Below are 26,770 nucleotides of genomic sequence, written 5' to 3'. Positions count from 1 at the left end.
CCACGCCGACTGCCACGCTACGAATTGTGGGATATGTTGGGCCACGAAGTCTACACCGCCACAAGGCTGCAGACCCTGAATTGGGATACAGCCAAGGATACAGCCTAGATGTGGGGCACATAACTGTGTTTATGTGAACCCCCTCTGCAAATCTGTAAATCCAGGTTAACCCTCAGGATATCTCACTAAACCTCTGCTCTGTAGCACAGCCCTCTGTGTGTACTGCATTCAATTCAGCTTTATTGATATAAACATATATTAGGGCAGTGGTTCCCAAACTTTTTTTTGCTGGGCCCCCCTTTGTTTTACAAGAAAAATGTTCGCGCCCCCGCGCGCTCACACACACACACGCACGCACAAACACATCCTCCAACCACACACACCCATATTTTCCTCCATTGCGGTTTATTTCACACCTCAAACATTTAGTAAATAATTAAGCAAATACAAGTAATCTGCAATAAATTTGAGGTAGTAAGAAAATAAACTACTAACTCTTTTACACTACATCCACACCTACACGGGTATTTTTGAAAATGCAGCTGTTTCGTCCACATAAACAGCGTTTCGAATCACCGAAAACTGAGATTTTTTAAAACTCCCTTTTTGCGTTTACGTGTGGATGAGGAATACAGAGTTCCTCACACAACGTCAAAGGTATGTGCCTTTTTTCACGCCACGTTATTGTTTACGTGAGATGAATGGCAGATAGACACAAAATACTGTTAATCTGACTATCTTCAGATTTTATGCTTACATATACACACACAGTTACTGTCCCTCCATTTAGATTTTGAAAGTGTTATTTAAAGTAGAAAAGTCTAAGACGTTAAGCCCACCTGATTCGTACTTATTCATCACAACAGTTTTTCTAATATAATGCGTACGGTTTTTCCATATAAAATTAAAGAGCATACGGTCAATATCTTTACTAATTTTCTTATCCAGATGTAAGGAGAGAGCAGCATATGTTAATCGGGATATCCCTTCTGCTTTAGTAATTAACACTCGACCTTTCAAAGACAAGTCCCTTTGCAGCCACTGGTTGAACTTTTTTAGGGTATACTGTATAATTGGAGTGAAGTTTGAAGAGCATCTTGATTTTTGGTCTTTGGATATTAACAGTCCCAAGTATGTGACTTCTTGTTTAACAGAGATATTACAGATAGTATTTGCAGGGCAGTCTTTAATTGCTAGTAACTCACACTTTTTTAGATTTAGGCATAAACCAGAGGCCTCAGAGAAATCACTAATCACAGTAAGGGCTGGAGGGATTTGGTTTGCATTCTTCAAGAAGAGTGTGGTGTCATCGGCTAACTGGCTGATGACGAGCTCCTTATCAGCTATGGTGATTCCTTGTACAACACTGTTTGAAATATTAGTTGCAAGAATTTGTGTACAAAGTAAAAATAAATATGGTGAAATAGGACATCCTTGGCGAATAGCACGTTTCAGGTCAAACCTCGGGGTGGAGCCGTTAATCATTTTAATAGAACTATTGCCATTTGTGTATAAGATTTTGACAGCTTTACAGAAAAACTTGCCAAAGCCAAATTTTTCCAAAGAGTGGAAAATAAATTGATGGTCAATTGTATCAAAAGCCTTATAAAAACCCAGGAAGAGAATGAAGCTATTGTCAGGTACCAGATCAGAGTAATCAGGTAAATCCAAAACCAGTCTAATGTTATTAGAAATGTGTCTGTTTCTCATAAGTCGTCCTCAACATCTTGCATTTCCATCCCCCGTTTCTGACTCCCTGCCGTCTGTCTTCTCCTTGAAATTCTTCTATAATCAGAATCAGAATCAGAATCAGAAAGGGTTTTATTGCCAAATGTTGAGCGGGTTTACAACATTAGGAAATTGCTAATGTTGCTAATTGCTAATAATGAAACCTGCAATCACCAATGAGTCAGCTGAATGGCTGGCTTATCATTTTAACTGTAACACTGTTCAATCTCAACTTTGCAGCTACCGTTTTCATCATTTATGTCACAAGCATTTGTAAGTGCAATTTGTTTGGAGGCACAATTGTCTGATTTTTGTGTGTGTGACAACATTTCTGCATCTCAAGAACGGTTTAGTTTGGACTACTTGCACAATTTTGCACTTTAAACTGACCTGCAATTTGGTTTGACTAAAAACTCCACAGCAGACATTTGCCCAAATTTCTGGGAGCTTTCTGGGGTGAACACAGCCTCTCATCAGTTTAATATATGAAGTGCCAGATCTTTATTGCATGTCCACATCTCCACTCATGTGACTGAGGCCTGGTATCAGCTTGGCATCCTTTCATCTCTCTAGCCTTTTAGTTAATTATGCCTTACTAAAAACATGTACAACAGAGAGCACAATCTGTGATTAGGTATTGAAACAGCTGTTTACTCCCCAGATGTTTCTGTGTCCTCAAAGAAATTCCATTTTGATTTATGTAAATGTATTGTGCAGGTACTTTCTCTGCTTCGCCCTCATTGCTTGCTTTATCTGAGAACATAATCTGCCTTCTTTTAGCTTGGGGTAGGCCTCAGTTTATGTTTTAAATTAAAACGCTTGAAGACAAGGTGAACTCTGGACAAGCGTGCGGCCTACCTGAAGCCCAGGTGGGCTTGTTGATAATCACATTTTCACACTCATCTCGGGGCACATCCGTGGTGTTCTGGTGCCAGCCTGCCCCCTCTGTTTTTGTGGGGGTTTTCCCCACATACGAAAATGGCCGCTTCTGCCTGGAGGGAGTTTTTTATTTTTGCTTTGCAGCTGCACAGGATCTGTATAGAAGTTTTAAACACTTCTATTTTAGGCAATTTTATAATATTTTAGACGACAGCACATAAAACACTGTTTGCTTGGATGTGTGTGTTTGTGTGTAAAACTGAGATGTTCAGAGGTCTTGCTTCATGGTATCGAACAGCCCACACAAAACAGGTTCTTTATGTTTTAATTTACAGTGGGGCAAAAAAGTATTTAGTCAGCCACCGATTGTGCAAGTTCCCCCACTTAAAATGATGACAGAGGTCAGTAATTTGCACCAGAGGTACACTTCAACTGTGAGAGACAGAATGTGAAAAAAAAAATCCATGAATCAAATGGTAGGATTTGTAAAGAATTTATTCGTAAATCAGGGTGGAAAATAAGTATTTGGTCAATAACAAAAATACAACTCAATACTTTGTAACATAACCTTTGTTGGCAATAACAGAGGTCAAACGTCTACTATAGGTCTTTACCAGGTTTGCACACACAGTAGCTGGTATTTTGGCCCATTCCTCCATGCAGATCTTCTCGAGAGCAGTGATGTTTTGGGGCTGTCGCTGAGCAACACGGACTTCCAACTCCCGCCACAGATTTTCTATGGGGTTGAGGTCTGGAGACTGGCTAGGCCACTCCAGGACTTTCAAATGCTTCTTACGGAGCCACTCCTTTGTTGCCCGGGCGGTGTGTTTTGGATCATTGTCATGTTGGAAGACCCAGCCTCGTTTCATCTTCAAAGTTCTCACTGATGGAAGGAGGTTTTGGCTCAAAATCTCACGATACATGGCCCCATTCATTCTGTCCTTAACACGGATCAGTCGTCCTGTCCCCTTGGCAGAAAAACAGCCCCATAGCATGATGTTTCCACCCCCATGCTTCACAGTAGGTATGGTGTTCTTGGGATGCAACTCAGTATTCTTCTTCCTCCAAACATGACGAGTTGAGTTTATACCAAAAAGTTCTACTTTGGTTTCATCTGACCACATGACATTCTCCCAATCCTCTGCTGTATCATCCATGTGCTCTCTGGCAAACTTCAGACGGGCCTGGACATGCACTGGCTTCAGCAGCGGAACACGTCTGGCACTGTGGGATTTGATTCCCTGCCGTTGTAGTGTGTTACTGATGGTGACCTTTGTTACTTTGGTCCCAGCTCTCTGCAGGTCATTCACCAGGTCCCCCCGTGTGGTTCTGGGATCTTTGCTCACCGTTCTCATGATCATTTTGACCCCATGGGATGAGATCTTGCGTGGAGCCCCAGATCGAGGGAGATTATCAGTGGTCTTGTATGTCTTCCATTTTCTGATGATTGCTCCCACAGTTGATTTTTTCACACCAAGCTGCTTGCCTATTGTAGATTCACTCTTCCCAGTCTGGTGCAGGTCTACAATACTTTTCCTGGTGTCCTTCAAAAGCTCTTTGGTCTTGGCCATGGTGGAGTTTGGAGTCTGACTGTTTGAGGCTGTGGACAGGTGTCTTTTATACAGATGATGAGTTCAAACAGGTGCCATTCATACAGGTAACGAGTGGGGGACAGAAAAGCTTCTTACAGAGGACGTTACAGGTCTGTGAGAGCCAGAGATTTTCCTTGTTTGAGGTGACCAAATACTTATTTTCCACCCTAATTTACGAATAAATTCTTTACAAATCCTACCATGTGAATTCATGGATTTTTTTTTCACATTCTGTCTCTCACAGTTGAAGTGTACCTCTGGTGCAAATTACTGACCTCTGTCATCATTTTAGGTGGGGGAACTTGCACAATCGGTGGCTGACTAAATACTTTTTTGCCCCACTGTAAGTGCTGATGTAAACCACAATGTTCAGCAAACATCTATCAGGTCATTGGACTGTATTTTTTTAAAGCTTAAGTATGCGCACATGGGATATATTAAAAACTGACAAGCCGTTTGAACACATGATGTGAAATCACTTAATTAAGCTGCTGGATTTGCCAAAAGTTAAAATATTTATACTACTTTGGCACATTGCTCTTAACTTATTAAGTGGCTATTAGTGAGGGTCATGATAATCAATTCAATTGAGCAGAAGTGACATTCTTACTTCGATTCGTCCAAATTCATGTGAGTTTCAGTCTGTTCAGCCTGTTTCTGTGTAGCACCAAGCAGTAGACCTAAACCTGGATGTGCTTCTGGGCTCTGCCTCTAATGAAAACGGATGAGTGTAAAATGCAACCATTGTTTGTAGTTTGCTGCCACCTACTGAGTGAAAAAAGAACTGAAGCTGTAAAAAGTCAGTATTCCTAATGATAGGCTTCGTTTTGTTTCAGTTTCAGTTCACTATACAGCTCATCAAACTGTTTTCCCTTTACGTTTTGATATAATAGCTTTTTAGTACTACTGAGACACATACTGCCTTTTTCTTCCATTAGAGTAATATTTTCTTGAGCTGTGTAACTGGATTTGTTCAAACATAGAGGTAGTTTGGATTCACTGACACAGGAGCCATACGCTCTTTCTGCAGTTTCTATGCTTCCTTAGCTCGTTTATGTCGCCATTGTTAATCCTGTCCTGTGCAAACAAAAGCCCAAGCTACACTTGTCTGACTGACAGAAGGTTCAAGAGAAGGACATTTGCTCTCAACTCTTTCCCTGTTGAAATGTTATTCCAAGGAAGTGAGTTTCCTACAGGGTATGGAGGGTTAGTATGTGTTAATGATTTCAGTGTCATGCAGGGGAAAGTAGCATTCAGTGGAAGCTTCTCGGTGATTGTTTTAAATCCAAATATGACACAATGCACAATGTACATTTCAATTCCTTTAATTTTAAATATGTTTATATTGTCTATCCTGTAAAATAGTCAGATATCTATTCATATTAATGTACAGAATTCACCTGCTTGCTGCTACTACTGCACATTCACCCAGTGTATATACTATATGTGTACATATATATATATATATATATATATATATATATATATATATATATATGTATATAATGTTCTTCCTCTACACCCCCCCCCAATTTTTGCACATGTCGAGGAGCGTGTCAGGCTACATTTCACTGTGTGTTATACTTGTATAACTATGCATGTGACAAATAATAAAGAACCTTGAACCTTGAACCTTGACCCTTATTTGTGGCGCATGTTAGCATACAGTCAGCTCAGGAGTTAGTATCAGTCATGTGGTTGTCACGAGGTTGCGCACAGCATCACCGGCAAGAGGGCTTGGTTTGAGAGGTTTTTGGCATCTGTGATGTGATTTACAACCATCCACCCATGTACAGTAAGAAGCCGCACTCACAACCGTGGGCATCAGCAAGTTGGTGAAATTTCAACAAAACAAAACAGCATTACATCTGAAACTCTCTTATTGTACCCAAAATACAAATTTTAGTGATTACATGTGGCTTCATTAATTATGTTCAAAAGGATGAATACATAACGCAAGTAATAACTTTATGATCAGTCAGTGAATGAAGGAGCTCAAGAGTGCAAATATAGTTGCAATAAAGTGACAAATATGCCCTTTTATGTCAAACAAAGCCCGAAATAAGTGGCATCAGTGTGAGGATGAAAATGAGCGATCCAACCTCACACTGCCGATATCAGGGCAACGCACAGTGGGGGGGCGGGGGAGGGGGCTTGCAGTCTGCGCGCACAAGAGGGCTAACAACGCTGTGAGTAACGGAATCCACCCAAACTGAGGAACAGCTTCTTCCCCAGAGCTGAAGCCTGCACTGTTTGCACTATAATATAATATAATATAATATAATATAATATGTTGCTATTTAATGTTTTTTGTTCGTGTTGCAGCTGCTCTGTGAGCCAAGCTTTCGTTGTCTAAATTCAATGGAAATATATCTCTGCACCACACGATGGCGATAGATTCTCACAGACAGTCTGTGCTCTGCTTCCGCCACCAGTCATCTTTAAATCTTTTTTTTATTCAATGAAACCTTTATTTAACTGTCCATCTCGCAGCATTACTTAAAAAAATCATATTTAAATACAAAAAAAATTAAATACATGAACGACAGTAGTAGAAAATTGATAAAATAACACCAAATAAATATACTTACAAATGATAGCAACATCAATGGAATAAAACCATGAACACCAGCAGAAGGAGAAAGAGGCCTGTATCTACATTATTACTCTGGCAGCTCTCAGTCTCCATACAGACAGGACACGTTGCAGCGTAATTGCAGACAGGTGGGCCTGAGCTCCGCCCAGGCAGAATGACGAGTGGAAGAAAGCAGCAACACAATAAACATATGTAACCTTGCGGAGCCGGCCGGGCAGACATCGAGACCGTGACAGAGTGCAAAACTTTTATACTTGACAAGTGTTAAGAGTTCAAATATTGAGGAAGGAGAGTAAAAACAACCATGGTCCAGAAGAGCTTGGTCAAACAATTGATTTTAATGAACACACGCGTGGGGGGACCAGCGCCGTACGCAGACAGCGCTGATCTCCGACTAATCAAAGCATAAGCAGATATTTTATACCATCAGGGCTTGAATTTAATGACGCCCCTTCAACGTCACAGATACATTTCATACATAGGTTCCCAGACCACAATGACTTTTAACACAGTTTAAAAGAACATTATCTCTATCTTCATGGCAGATGTTTCCTGTCAACCTTTTGACTGCCGCTTCTCCAAAACCACAGACCATGTTCTGCAGTGAGATAGCACTTCTGCACGGCCCGCAGTTGCAAGAAAACATGATTAACCTCTCACCTATAAATGAACCCACTAACTGTATGTGTGTCTCGTCCTTAAATGCTCTCTCATCTCACCCGTTGCACTTCTGACCTTTCACCAGAACAGAGGCTCATCCTTACATGTAATAACCTAACTAAAACTATATATGTAATATGTTGAATAAATGTTTTAATCAAGAACCTCTACTAAAAGCTTAATAAAAGAATATAAAAGAATAAAAGATAATAATGAACAACCTGGTTATTCAAATAGCATCATCCAAACAGCTCCTCAGAATAACCTGCACTTATACTCTGCTTTGAGTTTCACTTCTGCAAAAGCACGCTCTGCAAACCTGCAGTTTCCTGTCACTCTGACTTCGCACAGAGTGTACTCAGAATCAACAGAATCAGCACATACACACTTAAGATTATAACAAGCATTCAAAAGCATTTAAGATTATAGATTCAACTCAACAGTTTAAAGTGGTTATAACTGCACCTGTAATAAAGGCTAATTGGGTGCCAATATGTTTAAACATCTGAATGCAATATCAGTGCTGTAGATTATATTATTAATGCAATGGTAATGATGATGATTATTAACAATAGCAGCAAAATAATTTCCCTGATCTCCACACTCCCTCTTTTGACCCACTTTCCCTAAAAAGAGGGTCACTACACTTTACTTGTTTCATTTCTCTGACATCCATCCTCTGGCTCAGCAAATCAGACAACAACCTCATGTCATCTAGGTGGTCCAATAATAAAATGCCAGCTCCCACTTGAGAACACTCCATGCGTAAGATTAGGTTTTTTCTGCGTCCCTCTCTTGTGGTCCATCAGGCCTCGGGCCTCCAGGATCCTCACCCCCCTGTGGTCGCCGAGATCTTCTGCAAAGGAAACAAAACAGCTTTTCCTGCGCCTCCCTAACTTATCATGTTTGGGACTCTTTAATCAAAAGCATGATCCTAATTATGTTCTTGACTTATTGACTTGTATTTATATACATACATAAATACATACACACACACACACACACACACACACATATATATATATATATATATATATATATATATACATATATATATATATATATATATATTACATATATTACATGTATATATGTATTACATACATATATACATACATATATATATATGTATGTATATATGTATTACATATAGGGGTGGGTTTAAAAAATCGATTCATCGATTAAAATCGATTCTAACTGGAATAAAACAATATCGATTCATTAAATCCTGAAATCGATTTTTTTTTATACATATGTAGTTTGCCGCGTATGAAACTTGCAAGCGGTTAACATGAGGAAGTCACGCGAGAGTTAAGTGACCTGGACGCATGAACCATCATAGCTACTCCCGGGAATGTGCCACCGAGCCTAAAGGCAGATGTCTGGCAACACTTTGGATTTAAGAACTGTGAAGACAGTGAAGAGCCGGACAAAAGCAAAGCCGTATGTAAGATGTGCAAAATGGAGGTAAAGCACTGTGGAAATACCACAAATCTCAGAAATCATTTAACGAGGCATCATCCAGATATCCTGCTAGCAAAAACGGCCGACACCAAGCAACGCTCACTCGAAAAGGCATTTGCAGTGAAGTTTGAATCCACTTCTCCACGTGCCCAAAAAATAACCCAGTCTGTCGCAACTTTCATATGTAAAGATATACGTCCGTACAGCGTTGTTGAAAATGATGGCTTCCAAAACCTCATTAATACGCTAGAACCACGCTATGTTTTACCAACACGCAAACATTTGAGTGAAGTGGTAATCCCAAACATGTATGAAAAAGTGAAACACGATGTTACAGCCTCTCTCAAGTCAGCAGAGAGAGTCGCTATAACCTGTGACAGCTGGACATCCAGAGCAACAGATAACTACCTGACTATCACCTCACACCATATCGACCAGGAGTGGAGACTCGTGTCTCATGTCTTACAGACAAGAACCACTGAAGCAAGCCACACAGCAGCTAATTTATCTGAAATTATGTTCAAAGCAATCGAAGAATGGGAGCTTACAAACAAAAATCCAGTCATCGTAACTGACAATGCTGCAAATATGGTGCGAGCTGTGGAAATAACGGGCTGGTTGCACATTGGTTGTTTTGCCCACACACTCAATTTAGCTTCACAAGCAGGACTGAAAGTTCCAGCTGTTTGCTCAGCTGCTTGGCCGAGTGAGACGCATAGCATCCTTTTTTCATCGCAGCACTGTTGCAAGTCGCAAGCTTAAAGAGAAGCAAAAGATACTGAATCTACCTGCCCATAAGCTGGTGAATGATGGGGTGACCAGATGGAACAGCACATTGGAGATGCTGGAACGCTTCCTAGAGCAACAACCAGCAATCTCTGCAGCTCTACTCTCACCTGAAGTGAGGAGAAATGACAGTAATCTCTGTAGTCTTACAGAGGCTGACAAAACTGATGGAGAAGATATAGTGAAAGCTTTGAAGCCGCTGAAAGCAGCCACACTGGTTATGTCTGAAGAAAAGTCCCCGACCCTTTCCATCATTGCACCTCTGCATGCACAGCTGCTGGAGAAGATGATCAGTGTCTCTCACGACTCCTCACTGATTAAAGACCTCAAGACTGCTGTATACGACAACTTGAAGTCAAGGTATGTTTATGAATTGTGTGTATATGCCATGAATGAGTGTAACTGTATGGATGCATGTATTACATGAAAATTCTTATTATAGTGAAAAAATATATATATTATAAAAATGTTAGTTAAGCCCTCTTGTCTAGTAATAGGCCTTTTGATTTTATATCTATCTATCTATAGATGTTTATATATAAATTATGGAAACAAAGTCGTATATTAATGTTTCTGATCTTGCATGAGTGTATGTAACCATGCACATGTATATCCAACATAATAAACTGAGTTAAATGTGCAAAATCTCTTTTCAAGATATGTGGCCCTAAAGGACAAGCTGTACATTGCATCAGCATTAGATCCTCGCTTTAAGGCCCTGCCATTCTTGTCCAAAGAGACCTGTAACAACACATTCTCTCAGTTGGTGTTGGAAGCAGCAGGTTTGGAGAACGTGGACACAGCTATTGTGAGTTACAGAAACAAAAAACTATTGGTTTTTTTGCACTACTCGAGTTAGAATATAAATAGTAATTTCTTTATTAATTAAGTTTTCATTTTTCTACAGCGACAGTCTGATGGTGACACATCTGAGGAAACTGTCCCTGACATCTCTCTTGGTGGTGTTGATGAAGTGGATTATACCCCTCCAATTAAGAGGTCAAAGGACTCTGCATTAATTTTTCTCCTTGGGCCAGCCTACTCAACAAAAACCACAGCACCACAGAAAACACCAACTCAGAAGGCAAAGGAAGAAGTGAATCGATACAGGGACGTTGAGCCTGTTGCACTTTCTGAGGATCCTTTGATCTGGTGGAGGGACCATGAAAGGGAGTATCCTCTCTTGGCTCTACAAGCAAAGCAGTATCTTTCCATACCTGGGACCAGTGTTCCTTCTGAACGAGTGTTTTCAACTGCTGGTGACATTGTTACCGCACAAAGGAGCTGCCTGACTCCACAACATGTAGACCAGCTTCTCTTCTTGCAGAAAAACCTTACAGTCTCAAAGAAGTGAGAGGGTAGTTATAAATAAGGCTAAATTGCATTAGTTTCACAGAGGTTTTACAATACTGTTCAGTATGTTTTCATTTTTTGAAATATTTTAAAAGGCAGTTTTTCATTTTCTGATCGGTCAGTTTCTGTCAGTTCACTTGTACACGCTGTGTTATCCTGTGTGTCTCCAAAACACAATAGTGGATTTCAGAAAAGCTGTGTGAGACACTAACAGCAAAACTATTTCTCTGAGGTTTTACTGATGTTTACAAAAGATGTGTTCTATTTGCACTGGATCCCTGATCCACTTGAAATGTATGTATGAAAAAAAATATATACTAATGTTAATTAAAAATTACATTATTTAACTGCTTTAGTATCTGTTCTTAATTTTGAAATTTATGTAATTCATTCACAAGGCTTAGAGGGTTCTTTTGACAGTACATATACAAGGTGAATTATCATAATTTTATATATACCCATATGGAAAAGATATATATAAATCTTATAAAGTTTTTATCTGTCTTGTATGAAACTTGTATGAAAAGCATACAAGAGTGAAAACACATATATCCCTTGAAAAATTATATAATGAAACTTGTATGTTTTGTATACTTACTAAAAAATATATGAAAGTAATGAGAAAGTGGCCACTTTCATGAGTAAATCATGTATGTTTTTACTATTTCTTTTCCATATGGGTATTATGGTTCATATAATAATATTTCGGACTGATTCAAAATCGAATCGAATCGAATCGAATCGTGGATCGAATCGATTCGGGACCTTGTGAATCGGAATCGAATCGATTCTAGAAATCAGTGACGATACCCAGCCCTAATTACATACATATATACATACATATATATATGTATGTAATATTAAGTTTGTTGAGTTTAGTAAACTTCGGTGAAATTAGAATACCAAGGAAAAAAACTAACACTTGAAGAATTATTGCAGCCGTCGAATATTTCAGACAGTATACTACTGAGGGGAGCTAACATAAGAGTTATGAGTTATAAGATATAATCTAAGTGGTAACATTGCTGTATGGAGCTGCAGATTTGGTTGCAGGCTAACATAGCTGGACTGGCCATCGGGCATACCGGGCATATGCCTGGTGACTTATTTTTTATTTTTTTTGTAATGGCATGAACAATGAGAGGTGGTGGATTGGCCAGATGCAGGTCGATGTGTAAAAATAACTCAGTTGTTTGTTGGTGGCTATGGCGGGGCTTCCACAGAGGCCAGCAGGTGGATGAGGGAAGGGGAGGCAGGAGGAGAGCCCCGAGGCAGCCACCAGTCCAAGTGTCAGGTGAACCGAACTTCAGGTAAGAAGTTATGACCTGCAGTCTATCTGGGTCAGATATAAATCAAGTTTAGGTGGAGTTTATTTTCGTTGTGCTGACTTTTTACCGTCAGTTGCAATAACTCGTACTGCGTTCTAGCCAGCTTGATGGAGTTTTTAGGTGGGTGGGTGCTATGATGTTACTGATAGTGAACTTTATTTTATTCATAAGGTTAGTTAGTAGAGTTGCCAACGGCTCCTTAAAAAAATGGAATGGTCCCTCATTCAGAGAAAATATTACACGTTTCGTATTGAGCTGAGAAGAGACGCAGTTTGTCCCGAACTTTAGCTAGAATGGAAAAAGACACAAAGCTGGAGTTATTCTGTCATTACGCTGCAGCTGCCTCTTCTTCTCTCATTCTCTCCCCCTGCCTCTCCTGTTGCTACTTCAATCATGAAACTGATCAATGATCAGCTGATCGGCTTTTGTCTCTCATTTATTTATCGCCCACTTTGCGGATGTCGCGCTAAAACAACAGCAGCACGTTTAAGCTTGATCAGCTGTTGTCAGAATTTATTTAATATTAATTTCTAGTATCAGCTGATGTTTGCTGGAGTCACAGCTGTAAAACTGCTGGTCTTGATGTCGGTTTGGATATGTGGTGAGAGGGAAACATGAAGATGAAACCAGGAGATGTCCTTACTGAATCATCAGAGCTGAACAGGTGATGGAGAAACAGGTTTACCTTTTAGGTGACATGAATGAGTTGAAGGGAAGTTATGAACTGTTTCTGAGAGACAAATAACACCAGGATCCTTTTCTAAGCAGCTGACAGCTGGTAACTGTGCAGGGGTGGATCTAGGAAATTTTTGCCAGGGGGCCAGGTAGGGCATTAACAACATTAACCTTTCTTTCTTATTCTCATTTAAAATATCTAGCTTTTATTAAATAATTATCCAAATCTTACAACCAAAGTTTTTATCTGACGTAAAATGTATAGAAATCATACATATACCAACAAAACAGTGTACATCACTATCACAACAGCATTTGTTTTCATTCAAAGGCTTTATGGCTTTAATACCTGGTGGGCCGGTCTCTAGTCAAAATGCCCGATTTTCTGTCCCAGTCCAGCCCTGCAGGTTAATACTGGCAGTGTCACCATGCCAGCTGACTGTATTTCATCATCAGCCAGTGTTGTTCTTTATACATCAATATTACCAAAGTTTACCATAAGGCAGCATAGAAAGTATTTACTTGCTTTCAGGTTTTATTCAAATGTTAGTCTTTTCAGTTGTTTCCCCACTTTTTTCCTGTTTCAAAATCAAACACCAGTTTGTGAGAAGATTATCTTCTTTTTTTTAATAGGCATTGGTTTTGCATTGGCATTGGCTAATTTGTCAATTCTTTGTTACAAATGTTCGTATTTTAATATTCAAAAATGTTTTTGCCCAAAACATATGTGCACTATATGTCAGTAAAAATACTATGCAAATATTGCTGTCCTTGAATGCTGAGTAAACACTGACAAAGCACTGATTGTATCTCTTGTACTTTATCAACGCAGTATCTAAAAACTTTGCACCGTAGTGGTTAAAATCTCATTCTAATAAGAGTTAAAAGCGCATTCGGTTATTAGGTTTATAGGGTTATTGAATTGTGGTTAATGGTTGGTAGAATTTTTTTTAAACATTATCTGCCAATTACATCTGCCACCCTTCTCCAAATCTGTGCCCCTACCTGACCCCCCCAACAAAAATTTTCTAGACACGCCACTGCATATATATACATATACATACATACACACACACACATATATACACACACACATATATACACACACACACACATACATACATACAAACACATACATACATACATACACATACACACACACACACACACACATATATACACACATACATATACACATACACACACACACGGTATATATATACACATATATATATACACACACACACACATATATTCTTCAACGTTACTCATCATTTTAAAACTCTTAAAGCGCTGCTTTCACGTCCCTGCATATGTTTCCCATTGCTCGCCTTATCTGATCATCAACATCCTGTACACAAAACTGTCGCTGCTGCAAGTGCCTTAACTCTGATCTAAAGTCACCTTTCATAAGAAAGTCATTATAAGCACCTATTCTACTAAAAGATCCAAGAGAGAACAACCATTTTAATCAATTAAGTTTAAGCATATAAGCAATTACTCATGCATACATTTTATCATAGCTAAACGCTGCCTAAAAACAACTCCTGTGTGTTAACACCAACTTCATTTTAACACTCACATTTCCTATGTTATAACCTGTTTTTGGTATAGCCTTTTTATTTCATTTTGCTCCTTTTAATGTAACAATACCTTCTAATTCTAGTTTATCAGACTTAACCAAAATATATGCTTTCCTTCCTTTGGTCCTTCTTTAAAGCAAGAAACTCCTATCCAGTTCCTCTTTTCTGTCACTTGTTACAGGGCCAGCTCAAGTTCAATTACAAGCTAAATGAATTTCAGGCCTCTGGCCTGACAGGTTTATGGATTCTATGTGTTTGTAAGCATGTGCGGCCTTCTATGCTCCAGTCACTTAGTACAATAGATTGCCTGGACATTCGCGCCAAACAAAGCTTTTGACCTTCATTTTAATAGACTGAGCCACAACTCCTTAATAGGGATGGGTATCATTTAGGTTTGATCCGATACCGGTGCCAAATCGGTACTTTTGAAACGGTGCCGGTGCTCAAACGGTGCTCAAACCGGTGCTTAAAGAATGGAGAACACAAAATTGGTCCAAAAACCTCTCATGTTCAGCTGGTTTTTTGTAAAAAGATAACAATGTTAGCCTTTTCTGCAGCTATGGGGCATACATGGTATCACTCTTGGCTGGAAGCAGTGCTTAAACAATGGAAAAAACACAAACTTTGTCCAAAAACCTCTCATGTTTAGCTGTTTCCCTCTTTTTCTTTGGTCATTTTAGCCTTTTTGGCCAGGGTGAAGGGAGTATCTGCCATCAAACAAGAAGACAGCCGCATGTAGCTATGATGATGTTTGCTAGTTCACCTTACATGCATTAATGTAATAACGTGGTTAGCCTACTCAACGTAAATTACACACGAACAACATTAAGCTACTCACGCAGAGAAGAACGGCTGCTGCTGCCGTCATCATCCGTCATCATTTCTGCTACACTGGCAGGGCTAGGGGCCAGGACTCTCCTCTTCGGGTTTTTGGGGATGTTGCTAAATCCGGGTCCGATAACAGGCACCACACCTGCAGTAGATGCGCTCGGTGTGAGGTCTCGCAGCAAGCTATCAAATACAGCGCATTTCTCGGCTTTAAAAAAAAAAAAAAAAACGCTATGCGTTGCCAGGTGTTTCATCGGATTCGAGGTGTTACCTCCTTTGACAGTATCACAGTATCAGCTTAAAGCACTTGTTGCAGGCTGCTGAGTTTGCATCTTTTGCCGTGAAGTACAGCCAGTCTTTTGACCGCTTCGCCTTGGGCATTTTTAATCTGTAGCTCTGCTCTAAAAGAACGTACGTACCTGGACCCGCCTACTATCCTCGGAAACGTAAAATGATTGGCTAGAAGTGTATCACAGCTCAGGAAAAAAATGCACCAAAATAAAGCACCAAAATGTGCGCTGCTTCCCGGTCTGGTTACTACCGTTTATGTCAGAACCGGTGCCATCATGGCCATCATGGCACCGGACACCGGTACCCATCCCTACTCCTTAATAATAATGGATTGGATTTATATAGCGCTTTTCAAGGCACCCAAAGCACTTTACTATGCCACTATTCATTCACTCTCACATTCACACACTGGTGGAGGCAAGCTACGGTTGTAGCCACAGCTGCCCTGGGGCAGACTGACAGAAGCGAGGCTGCCATATCGCGCCATCGGCCCCTCTGGCCAACACCAGTAGGCAAGTAGGGTAAAGTGTCTTGCCCAAGGACACAACGACCAGGACAGAGAGGCCAGGGATCGAACCGGCGACCTTCCGGTTACAGATGCGATTCCCAACCCCCTGAGCCACGGTCGCATCAAAATGCAATGTATATAAAATAATTTCTACGTATAAGCTCTCCCCTCTATCCTAAAAATAAATCTATGTAATAACATTATAACCACTTCTTCTAGAAATCAAAAAGAAATCAAACATTTTCTACTCCTACAACCTTCACTAGTTTTTCCCAAAGCATATCTTTTTGTCAAAGTGTCCCACAATTTCCCTCTAAGATTTGTATACAGTTTTAAAAATACCGGCATTGTATCTTCTAAACAGGATTCAGTTCACTTTAATCCTTTAACCTTAACATAAAAATAACAATTTCTGCTTCAGTTTTACCATATCTAAATGATCAAAAACCCCAAAAGTTAACATAATCCTAAAACCCATTTCAAATTAAACCTTAAATTCCCCCTTTTTTGACACATCTCATGTGTCAAACTAAAAATGCTCCACCCAAGCTTAGGAAATTAAAAGAAAAAAGTTAGTCATATCATTCCTCAAAACACCTCAGCAATCCTCCTCTCAGGTATATTTGCTCCGACTCTACAAACCTGTCTTTAAGGAATGAAATCCATTTAATCATCATGTCACATCTTTTCGAACTCCTGGCTCTATCCACAGCCTGCATCCTTGGAACTTCCTAAAAACAAAACCTGAACTTCACATTCCATACTCAGTTTTCCCCCTTATGATCCAATCTGTGTTATAAAAATAAACTTAAAACAGAACTGTTATCAGTCATGTGTTTCTTCAGTTAATGGTAACATGAGTTATATCAAAAAATGTTTCCCCTTTAGCATTCTCCCAACAATATACTATAATACCATAATCTAACCCCAGTCAATAAAACAGAAATTTTCTCAAAGCAAACATCAGCAAACCAAAATCAACATCGCCAGAATTAAGCCTTCCACTCCTCCTGCTTATGGCAAAAGCAAAGCAAAGCATACCCTTTCTCTTGCTGGCATGGCAAATTGTTTGTCCACATTTATTCATCCCCACCTTCATCCAGTCACACACATTCACAGGTATTGCTAATAGTGGAGCCTCCCGCGCAAGTAATCAGATTCGCCACTCTCAGCAAAATGAGCTCATTCATTTGTTTTATTTGTCATAGTAAAATAGTTCTTTATGCTTTTGGACTGGATTGACTCGCTACAATTGTCCCGATTCGTATTTTGAGGAAAAGACAAACGACTACAAAGTCCCAATAAGGTGCGTCAAAACAAGGATTTTATTGAAATACATATGGGGGGGAAGTCGAGCACGATCACTCAAACAGCGGCGATCTTCCCCGAACAATACTTGGGGTGTAACATTTATACATATGATGACCAGTAATATGCGTCACCGCAGATGAAAAACAACATGCATGTTCCAGTTATTCTTTCTCAGGAGATATTCTAAAAAAGAACAGTTCCTTCCTATACCACCCGCCAGATGCTTCCTGTTATTCCACTCCCTGGGCTTATCAGAACTAAACTGTCACGTATGCAGGTAAACAACTTTTGCAGTCAGTTACTAAATACTGTATACTCAGGCAGACTATGTGTCTGTGTTTTTAACCTTAGTGCATGACCCCCCCTCTACGTCATCTGTTACCAGGCAAACTTCAATACCACAGGGCACAAGGGCCTTTATTTCATCTCTAGACAACATGTATAATATGTGGTAAATTGTACTGTAAGCATGTAGGCAACCTTTCAATAGCTGAACTTTGCTCCATAGATCAGTCGAACTCGCGTCGGCTGTAGCTTCAAACCATTAATTAACTTGAGCGAGCTACAACTCTTTAATAAGCACAAAAAGCAATATGTGTATATAAGATTATAATGTTATTATACTAACACCTGAAATACAGACTTTAATATAACATCAACAGTTTCAATAAATGTGTCAATGAAATGATAAATCATAAGTGATGCGACAGTAATAATGATGATTATGAATAGTAACAGTAAAATAATATTTCATCCCGACACTCCTCCTCTTTGGCCTTTGAAAAAGGCCAACACTCCTGTCATTTGTCTCACCCCTCGGACCAGTCAGCTACCTCCTGCAACGGCATCATAGACCCCGGACCAATCAAACCAGTTGGCCCTGGATCCACAGCCCTCTCCACCAGCTTCACCAACACTCTTCTGGCCAGAGGAATGAGACAACAACCTACAACCAAAATTCCTACAAAAGTAACAAGAGAAAACATGGCAGACATAAACACACCCTTCCATTGCCCAAAAACAGACGTCATCCAATCCTCCAGCGCATTGTTTACTCCCGAATGTTCATGCATTGCTTTGGATAAAGTTTTCAGACCCTCCAGAGCTCTGGTTACAGAGCCATCCGGAGCAGTGTTGTTGGGAATGAAAGTACAACACATGTCACCAAACATGGCGCACACACACCTCCTTTCTCGGCCAACAACATATCCAGGGCCATTCGATTTTGCACTCCTACTAGCGATGTCGGCCCCAGTTGTTCCGCAAAGCCCACCATGGCGTCCCTGGTAAGGTTTGAGAGTCTCAGCAAATTATAATGAACATAATTAATGCGATCAACATTTTTATTTGGAGTTATCCATAGGAACACACTTTCAAATCCTGCCGCTATTTGGTTAACTAATTTATATTCATCAGGAACTCCCCTGGGAACTCCAATTGAGTCAATCCAGGTAGGCGAGTCCGTTCTCGGGTCATAAATCTGTGTACCCGTTGTGCTTCTTTCCCTCAACATGTGTCTCCTACATCTGACTGTCAATGTACGTGTGTCATGTTGTGGAATGGCTTTTACCTTACTCCCTATTAGCATTAATGGTGCTCCTAACCGCACCATAGCACATGTCCCCACACTCCCCAAAGGAACACGCACCAAAAGGGTGTGATGTCCACAGTAATAATACAACCCACCTCTAGCCCATGTACCTATTATGGTGTTTGGCTCACTTACATTATTTGTGGTCCTTCCCGTGAGCGTCCTCTCACACCAACTAGGGTCAATTTCTCCCAGAGTGTATTTCACGACGTCTGTAGAAAATTCAAAACAGGTGTAATTATTTTGTTTAGGTATGAATGAACCTGTCTGCGTACGCTTGTCAATTGGTGGATATAAACTTGACAGTGTGATGCAGTCACCCGTGGCCACAGCTTCTCTAGTTAATCTCAACATGCAATTATAACCCCACTCATCCTCTGGATACAGAGGCGCAGGCTCAGTAAACAAACGAGGTCTAGCTGTAGCACAGGCAACACAATCATCTACATGCTGTTCCCTAGCATTTTGAGCCACCCAATCCAGCCAGAGATTGCTGTCACTGAATCCGGTGGCATGTTCAATTAAATCTTTTCAGGCGAGTGTAGTCAACTGCAACTACCTTCCTATCTGAGTTTTGGTTAATTTTTATCAGTGATGTCCCATTGTCCCTTACTACAGGCCTCATTGGTTTAGCTTTACTAAGAAAATTAACTTTTATTAACCTTTTTGGATCTATCCCTACAGTTTCCACACCCAGAACTAAATATAAGGAATTTGACGCCACCAGTTCCCCATTGACAAGGTCAATGGATTCTGGGCCAGACTATAATCTCTCTGAAGTTTTAGCTCATTCTCTGGCCCCTGCTCTGACGCCTCCCAATTTTCCCCAGTGTAACCTTTTACCTGATCCCAGTTCCGACACCAATTGGCATAAGGACGACTTCCCCTTTCACAATATGTGTTCACAGCATAATCCCAACACACCCACACATTAAATCCCCTCCAGCTACTGTCAGCTCCCTTACAGTTAAAAACTTTGCACAAATCAAACGTGAATGAAGTGGTGGACCCATTAACATAGTCTAATTCTAGTCCACCATATATGCTGAGGCACTCATCCCTTTTACCTGAGACTTCACGCTTAACCTTCCTTGGCAACGCAATCAATTTGGACTCTGGAGCGGGTGTAAAACCACACAATTTGCACACAACAATCGCCCCCTTTATGCACTTTAACATACTTAGATTCAGCATAAGATATAACCCCATTACAACAACAACGTATCAACACTAAACTACAAATTTCCTATCCAAATCTGCACTTCTGAACAGTCTGCTATGCTTCCTCTCCTGAAAGCGACACACACACACACGGGAAGCCTCTTCGTCACCACTCACTCCAGCTAATTTGCATACTGAGTCATCTCTCAATAAGTTGCCGTGACAAGAGAAATACATGTTCAAACATTACCACCTTGTTAAATTATTTTATTTCTTTCTACAGTGATCACTGGTTTTGATCACTCAGTACGAGGGCACTCCCAAGTCACTCTTTTAAAGCTACTTCAATCACTTTTTCTTTTTTCCATAGCTCACTCCCTTGTCATATAGCTTCTTTTGAGTTATTCCTCAACTTCAAACTCAAGTGTATTTTATTCATTTTTTTTTTGCCTGTCCCGTTTGGTTCTTTTGCCATCAGAATTATTGTCTGAAGGCGAGAAAAGATGCCCAACGGATTTACTTTACCAAATTGACCATCCCAGCCTTGCCGTAATGGTCTATTTGATTCATCTTTTATGGTTTATTTTATTTTATTTTATTTTTTTGTTTTCACTCGCTAGATACGGGACTGACTTGAATGAGGAAAAGAAAAGGGAGAAAGGAAGAGGGGGGAGAAACAGTGGAGAAGAGGGACTTTGATAAAGGGCAGAAAAAACCTTGCGTTCTTTAACTGCATTGACGGTCACACCTCTACTATTTTTTACTGTTCTCTCAAGCTTTTCTATTTTGGAATCATACATTTCGATGACCTCTTCTAACTTTCGGTCTGCAGCATTAGCTTTGTCTTCCAGTTTTTTAGTATTTTCCTGGTAAAATTGCTGCATCTTATTTTTTTTTATTTTCACTCGCTAGATACGGGACTGACTTGAATGAGGAAAAGAAAAGGGAAATTATGCACAAAAGGAATTACTAACGTAAAAGAAAGTGGTTTTATTCATATATGTTTATATATAAATATATGCGGTGGCCCCTAGAGACAAAACACGTACAAACTTCAAAACACATTTCTAGCATGAACTGAACTTCCTAAGCAGAGCTACTAGATCACTTAAATTACACAATTGAAAGCATGTGTGTATTGTTTGTGTATTTATACACAGGCACTCATATATATTCAAATAATTAAAAAAAAAAAAAAAAGTTCATTTTCCTGTTACTACCACACACCAAATCCGGTCGTTGGTACTTGCTGGCTTGTGTAGCCACTAGGTAACAAAAGCTCAACACTGCGCCTAGCATCCTGGAGCACTTCTGTTGTCTTTTGTACGTGTTTTGAGTTTTTACGTGCTTCGGAGGTTTTACGTGTGTTGGAGTTTGTACGTGCTTCAGGGTTTGTACGTGCTTCAGAGTTCATACGTGATTTGAAGTTTGTATGTGCTTTGTCTGTAGGGGCCACCGTAAATATACTTTTTATTCACTCCACATAAAATGTAATAAATAAATCATATAATACAAAAACCAACTATTCACATTTCAACTTTTAACTATTTTAATTTTCAGCTTTTTCCTTTTACAAATTTAAAGTGAAACAACACAAAACACTGCAAACCACAACACAATTAAATATAAATTAAAATATGAAAACAAAAAGAAGATGCATATTCTGCTGTCTTTCTTTGGTTTTCCTGCTCTGTGCTTAGGGCCTTTTTTAAGTCTTCATTTTTCTCTTTCAAAGAATCAACTTCATCTTCGACCATAGCCTTCATTTTCTTTTCCAAGGCCAGGGCTCTAATATTACTCTGGCATTTCCGTTTGATCTCCATATTCTGGGCCTTTTGGTCGTCTATTACTTTGCCCATTTGATCTTTCTCGTCTGTTAATTCTTTCACGGTTTTATCCATCAATTCATTTTCGTCCTGTAACTTTGTATTATGTGTCAAAAGACCCTCAATCCAACACTGCGAGGATTGATGTCCCTCCTCGCGTTCTTTAACCGCATTGACGGTCACACCTCTACTATTTTTTACTGTTCTCTCAAGCTTTTCTATTTTGGAATCATACATTTCGATGACCTCTTCTAACTTTCTGTCTGCAGCATTGGCTTTGTCTTCGAGTTTTTTAGTATTTTCCTCGTAAAATTGCTGCATCTTATTTTTTTTCCTCTTTGTGGCGTTTCAATAATAATTCAACAACTTGGCTGTTGTGAAATTCCTGACGTGGCACTCACTGGTGGAGGCAAGCTACAGTTGTAGCCACAGCTGCCCTGGGGCAGACTGACAGAAGCGAGGCTGCCATATCGCGCCATCGGCCCCTCTGGCCATCACCAGTAGGCAGTAGGTGAAGTGTCTTGCCCAAGGACACAACCACCGAGACTGTCCGCACGTACAAACCCTGAAGCACGTACAAACTCCAAAACACGTGAAAACACGTACAAACTCAGAAGCACGTAAAAACTCCGAAGCACATAAAAACTCAAAACACATACAAAAGACAACAGAAGTGCTCCAGGATGCTAGGCGCAGTGTTGAGCTTTTGTTACCTAGTGGCTACACAAGCCAGCAAGTACCAACGACCGGATTTGGTGTGTGGTAGTAACAGGAAAATGAACTTTTTTTTTTAAATTAGTTGAATATATATGAGTGCCTGTGTATAAATACACAAACAATACACACATGCTTTCAATTGTGTAATTTAAGAGATCTAGTAGCTCTGCTTTGGAAGTTCAGTTCATGCTAGAAATCCATGAAAGATGACCACGAAGCTCTCGTAAAGTTCCGCGCAGAGACGGAGAAAACTCTGGCAGAACTTAAAGAAAAACTGGTCCTGTCGTACACAACAGAAGACAGTATCTTATTATTCTGCCAAAGTTCATTGTTTCCTTTTGTTAGATCCTCGATCTGTTTCTTATGGATTGTATGCTGTTTTTTGAAGTATTCAAGCTCTGTTTTAAGCTTTTCAACTTCATCAATCATTGGGTGCAGTCTTTGGTCAAACTGGCTGGCATACGTGTCTTTTTCTTTTTGACATTTGCCTTTTAAACGGTTAACCATTTTTTTCAAGATATTAACATCACCGTCTTTATATAATATATTTATATTTATATTTATCATAAATTCCTATGACGATTTTTAACTTTATTTCTGCAGCATAAGCTTTGTCTGTGAGTTTTGATGTATTTTCATCATAAAATTGCTGCATCTGATTTTTCTCCTCTTTGTGGCGTTTCACCAGTAAGTCAACAACTTGGCTGTTGTGAAATTGCTGACGCGCAACCTTTTTGTTTTTCAGTTTCCAGCAGTCCTTGTGTAAGTGGTCACCAGGTGTTATTCTAAGGAGGGAAACCCTCCAAAGCAATGGACAGAGCAGTGGAGTAGCCAAGGGAATAGACCAATATAAAACTGAATTACTAAAATATAATTTTTTGTACAAAAAGGTTTAAAAGCAATTAAAACAGCCCTGGCCAGGGAGAACACACAGTAAAAACCATAAAACATAAACACTAAAACCTTGGTGGCATCAGGCACAGCATTAAAATCGAGTAAAATCGGAGCGGGGCAAGGAAAACCCGGTGGCATCCCCAGCCGTCCCGTCTGTCTCTTCGCTTCAGAGTACTGGAAGACAGAGGGCGCAGCGAGAGTCATTATTTTTCTAGTGAACCAGGTTATCGCAGCACAATATGTCTTGGGACTTATCCCCGATGGGCAGAGCTCTCAACTCCACCCACCACTTTTCTGTGTCACGCCATAGTGATGGGTCCGGGTCTTTGAGCCGGCTCCTTATCGCGAGCCGTCACGTGTTTTTTTTTTTTTCTTTCTCTCAGCCTCTCTCTCTCTCTCTCGCACTTTTTTTCTGCTTCACTCAGCATGCGAGCCTTGTGCTTTACGCTGGGCGGTAGTTACACTCAGTAGCACAGGAACAGAGCAGGAGAGAGAAAGAGAGCCAGGGACAACAAGGTCACATTAGAAAGGTATAGTAATCATCCACAACTATTTTCACTTGCAGATGATAAAGGATTCAGAAAGTTTATTCATGCAGGTCCATATGACAGAGAATATGCATCTTCTTTTTGTTTTCATATTTTAATTTATATTTAATTGTGTTGTGGTTTGCAGTGTTTTGTGTTGTTTCACTTTAAATTTGTAAAAGGAAAAAGCTGAAAATTTAAATAGTTAAAAGTTGAAATGTGAATAGTTGATTTTTGTATTATATGATTTATTTATTACATTTTATGTGGAGTGAATAAATAAAAGTATATTTACGGTGGCCCCTACAGACAAAGCACATACAAACTTCAAATCACGTACGAACTCTGAAGCACATACAAACCCTGAAGCACGTACAAACTCCAACACACGTAAAAACACGTACAAACTCCAAAGCACGTGAAAACATGTACAAACTCCGAAGCACGTAAAAACTCAGAAGTACATAAAAACTCAGAAGCACATAAAAACTCAAAACACGTACAAAAGACAACAGAAGTGCTCCAGGATGCTAGGCACCAGTGTTGAGCTTTTGTTACCTAGTGGCTACACAAGCCAGCAAGTACCAACGACCGGATTTGGTGTGTGGTAGTAACAGGTAAATGAACTTTTTTTTTAAATTATTTGAATATATATGAGTGCCTGTGTATAAATACACAAACAATACACACATGCTTTCAATTGTGTAATTTAAGTGATCTAGTAGCTCTGCTTTGGAAGTTCAGTTCATGCTAGAAATGTGTTTTGAAGTTTGTACGTGTTTTGTCTCTTTATATATAAACATATATAAATAAAACCACTTTTTTTTTACGTTAGTAATTCCTTTTGTGCATAATTTTATATTATTGTTAATAATAAATTAATTAAAGCAACAAAACAACCCAAAGACAACCCATTCCCCTAACCTAACCCCCCTAACCCCAACCCTAATGCCTTTTCAAAGGACAAAATGCACTGGTACAATTCCTCTTGGAAGTAGCGCTCTTTCTTCTCCAGCCAATTCACTTTGGTTATAAGTCTTTCCCGTTGCTTTATTGTGGAGCGCAGTTTCTCTACGAGCGCCACCTTTTCAGCCAGTGCCTGATTGTGTGCCGTTTTTACTTTATACCTGTCCACTGCTGTCTTTCTGTGGTTTTCCTGCTCTGTGCTTAGGGCCTTTTTAGGTCTTCATTTTTCTTTTTCAAACAATCAACTTCATCTTCGACCATAGCCTTCATTTTCTTTTCCAAGGCCAGAGCCCTAATATTTCTCTGACATTTCCGTTTGATCTCTATATTCTGGGCCTTTTGGTCGTCTATTACTTTGCCCATTTGCTCTTTCTCGTCTGTTAATTCTTTCACGGTTTTATCCATTAATTCATTTTAGTCCTGTAACTTTGTATTATGTGTCAAAAGAACCTCAATCCAACACTGCGAGGATTGATGTTGTTCCTCGCGTTCTTTAACCGCATTGACGGCCACACCTCTACTATTTTTTACTGTTCTCTCAAGCTTTTCTATTTTGGAATCATACATTTCGATGACCTCTTCTAACTTTCTGTCTGCAGCATTGGCTTTGTCTTCGAGTTTTTTAGTATTTTCCTCGTAAAATTGCTGCATCTTATTTTTTTCCTCTTTGTGGCGTTTCAATAATAATTCAACAACTTGGCTGTTGTGAAATTCCTGACGTGGCACTCACTGGTGGAGGCAAGCTACAGTTGTAGCCACAGCTGCCCTGGGGCAGACTGACAGAAGCGAGGCTGCCATATCGCGCCATCGGCCCCTCTGGCCATCACCAGTAGGCAGTAGGTGAAGTGTCTTGCCCAAGGACACAACCACCGAGACTGTCCGCACGTACAAACCCTGAAGCACGTACAAACTCCAAAACACGTGAAAACACGTACAAACTCAGAAGCACGTAAAAACTCCGAAGCACATAAAAACTCAAAACACATACAAAAGACAACACAAGTGCTCCAGGATGCTAGGCGCAGTGTTGAGCTTTTGTTACCTAGTGGCTACACAAGCCAGCAAGTACCAACGACCGGATTTGGTGTGTGGTAGTAACAGGAAAATGAACTTTTTTTAAATTAGTTGAATATATATGAGTGCCTGTGTATAAATACACAAACAATACACACATGCTTTCAATTGTGTAATTTAAGTGATCTAGTAGCTCTGTTTTGGAAGTTCAGTTCATGCTAGAAATGTGCTTTGAAGTTTGTACGTGTTTTGTCTCTAGGGGCCACCGCATATATTTATATATAAACATATATAAATAAAACCACTTTTTTTTACGTTAGTAATTCCTTTTGTGCATAATTTTATATTATTGTTAATAATAAATTAATTAAAGCAATAAAACAACCCAAAGACAACCCATTCCCCTAACCTAACCCCCCTAACCCCAACCCTAATGCCTTTTCAAAGGACAAAATGCACTGGTACAATTCCTCTTGGAAGTAGCGCTCTTTC

The 26,770-nt window shown here is 39.8% G+C and overlaps 2 protein-coding genes across 4 annotated transcripts; one reads left to right on the top strand and one right to left on the bottom strand.

The window, feature by feature from the left end:
• The first annotated feature begins 9,619 nt into the window (after window positions 1-9,619).
• On the top strand, window positions 9,620-11,059 carry LOC120717752 (E3 SUMO-protein ligase ZBED1-like). The gene is made up of 3 exons (XM_040005973.1): window positions 9,620-10,065; window positions 10,363-10,513; window positions 10,613-11,059. The coding sequence occupies exons 1-3, from the start codon at window positions 9,761-9,763 to the stop codon at window positions 11,057-11,059; spliced, it is 903 nt and encodes a 300-aa protein (XP_039861907.1). The 5' UTR covers window positions 9,620-9,760.
• A 6,334-nt stretch (window positions 11,060-17,393) lies between these two features.
• Window positions 17,394-20,864, bottom strand: LOC120717947. 3 transcript variants are annotated; one of them, XM_040006232.1, is made up of 3 exons: window positions 20,241-20,864; window positions 19,309-19,385; window positions 17,394-18,865 (listed from the first exon to the last, which is right to left on the bottom strand). In XM_040006232.1, exons 1-3 carry the CDS (start codon window positions 20,380-20,382, stop codon window positions 18,392-18,394), a joined length of 693 nt encoding a protein of 230 aa, XP_039862166.1. In that variant the 5' UTR covers window positions 20,383-20,864; the 3' UTR covers window positions 17,394-18,391. The 3 variants fall into 3 exon arrangements, 1 of the variants encoding a protein (XP_039862166.1); XR_005692306.1 differs by having other exon boundaries at window positions 17,394-18,543; window positions 19,309-20,864; XR_005692305.1 differs by lacking the exon at window positions 19,309-19,385.
• Between the last annotated feature and the right edge of the window lie 5,906 nt (window positions 20,865-26,770).

The sequence above is a fragment of the Simochromis diagramma genome, unplaced genomic scaffold, assembly GCF_900408965.1.
Source record: "Simochromis diagramma unplaced genomic scaffold, fSimDia1.1 OVJJ01000510.1, whole genome shotgun sequence".
Classification (NCBI taxonomy): Eukaryota; Metazoa; Chordata; class Actinopteri; order Cichliformes; family Cichlidae; genus Simochromis; species Simochromis diagramma.
This window is presented reverse-complemented; position numbering and strand designations above follow the sequence as displayed.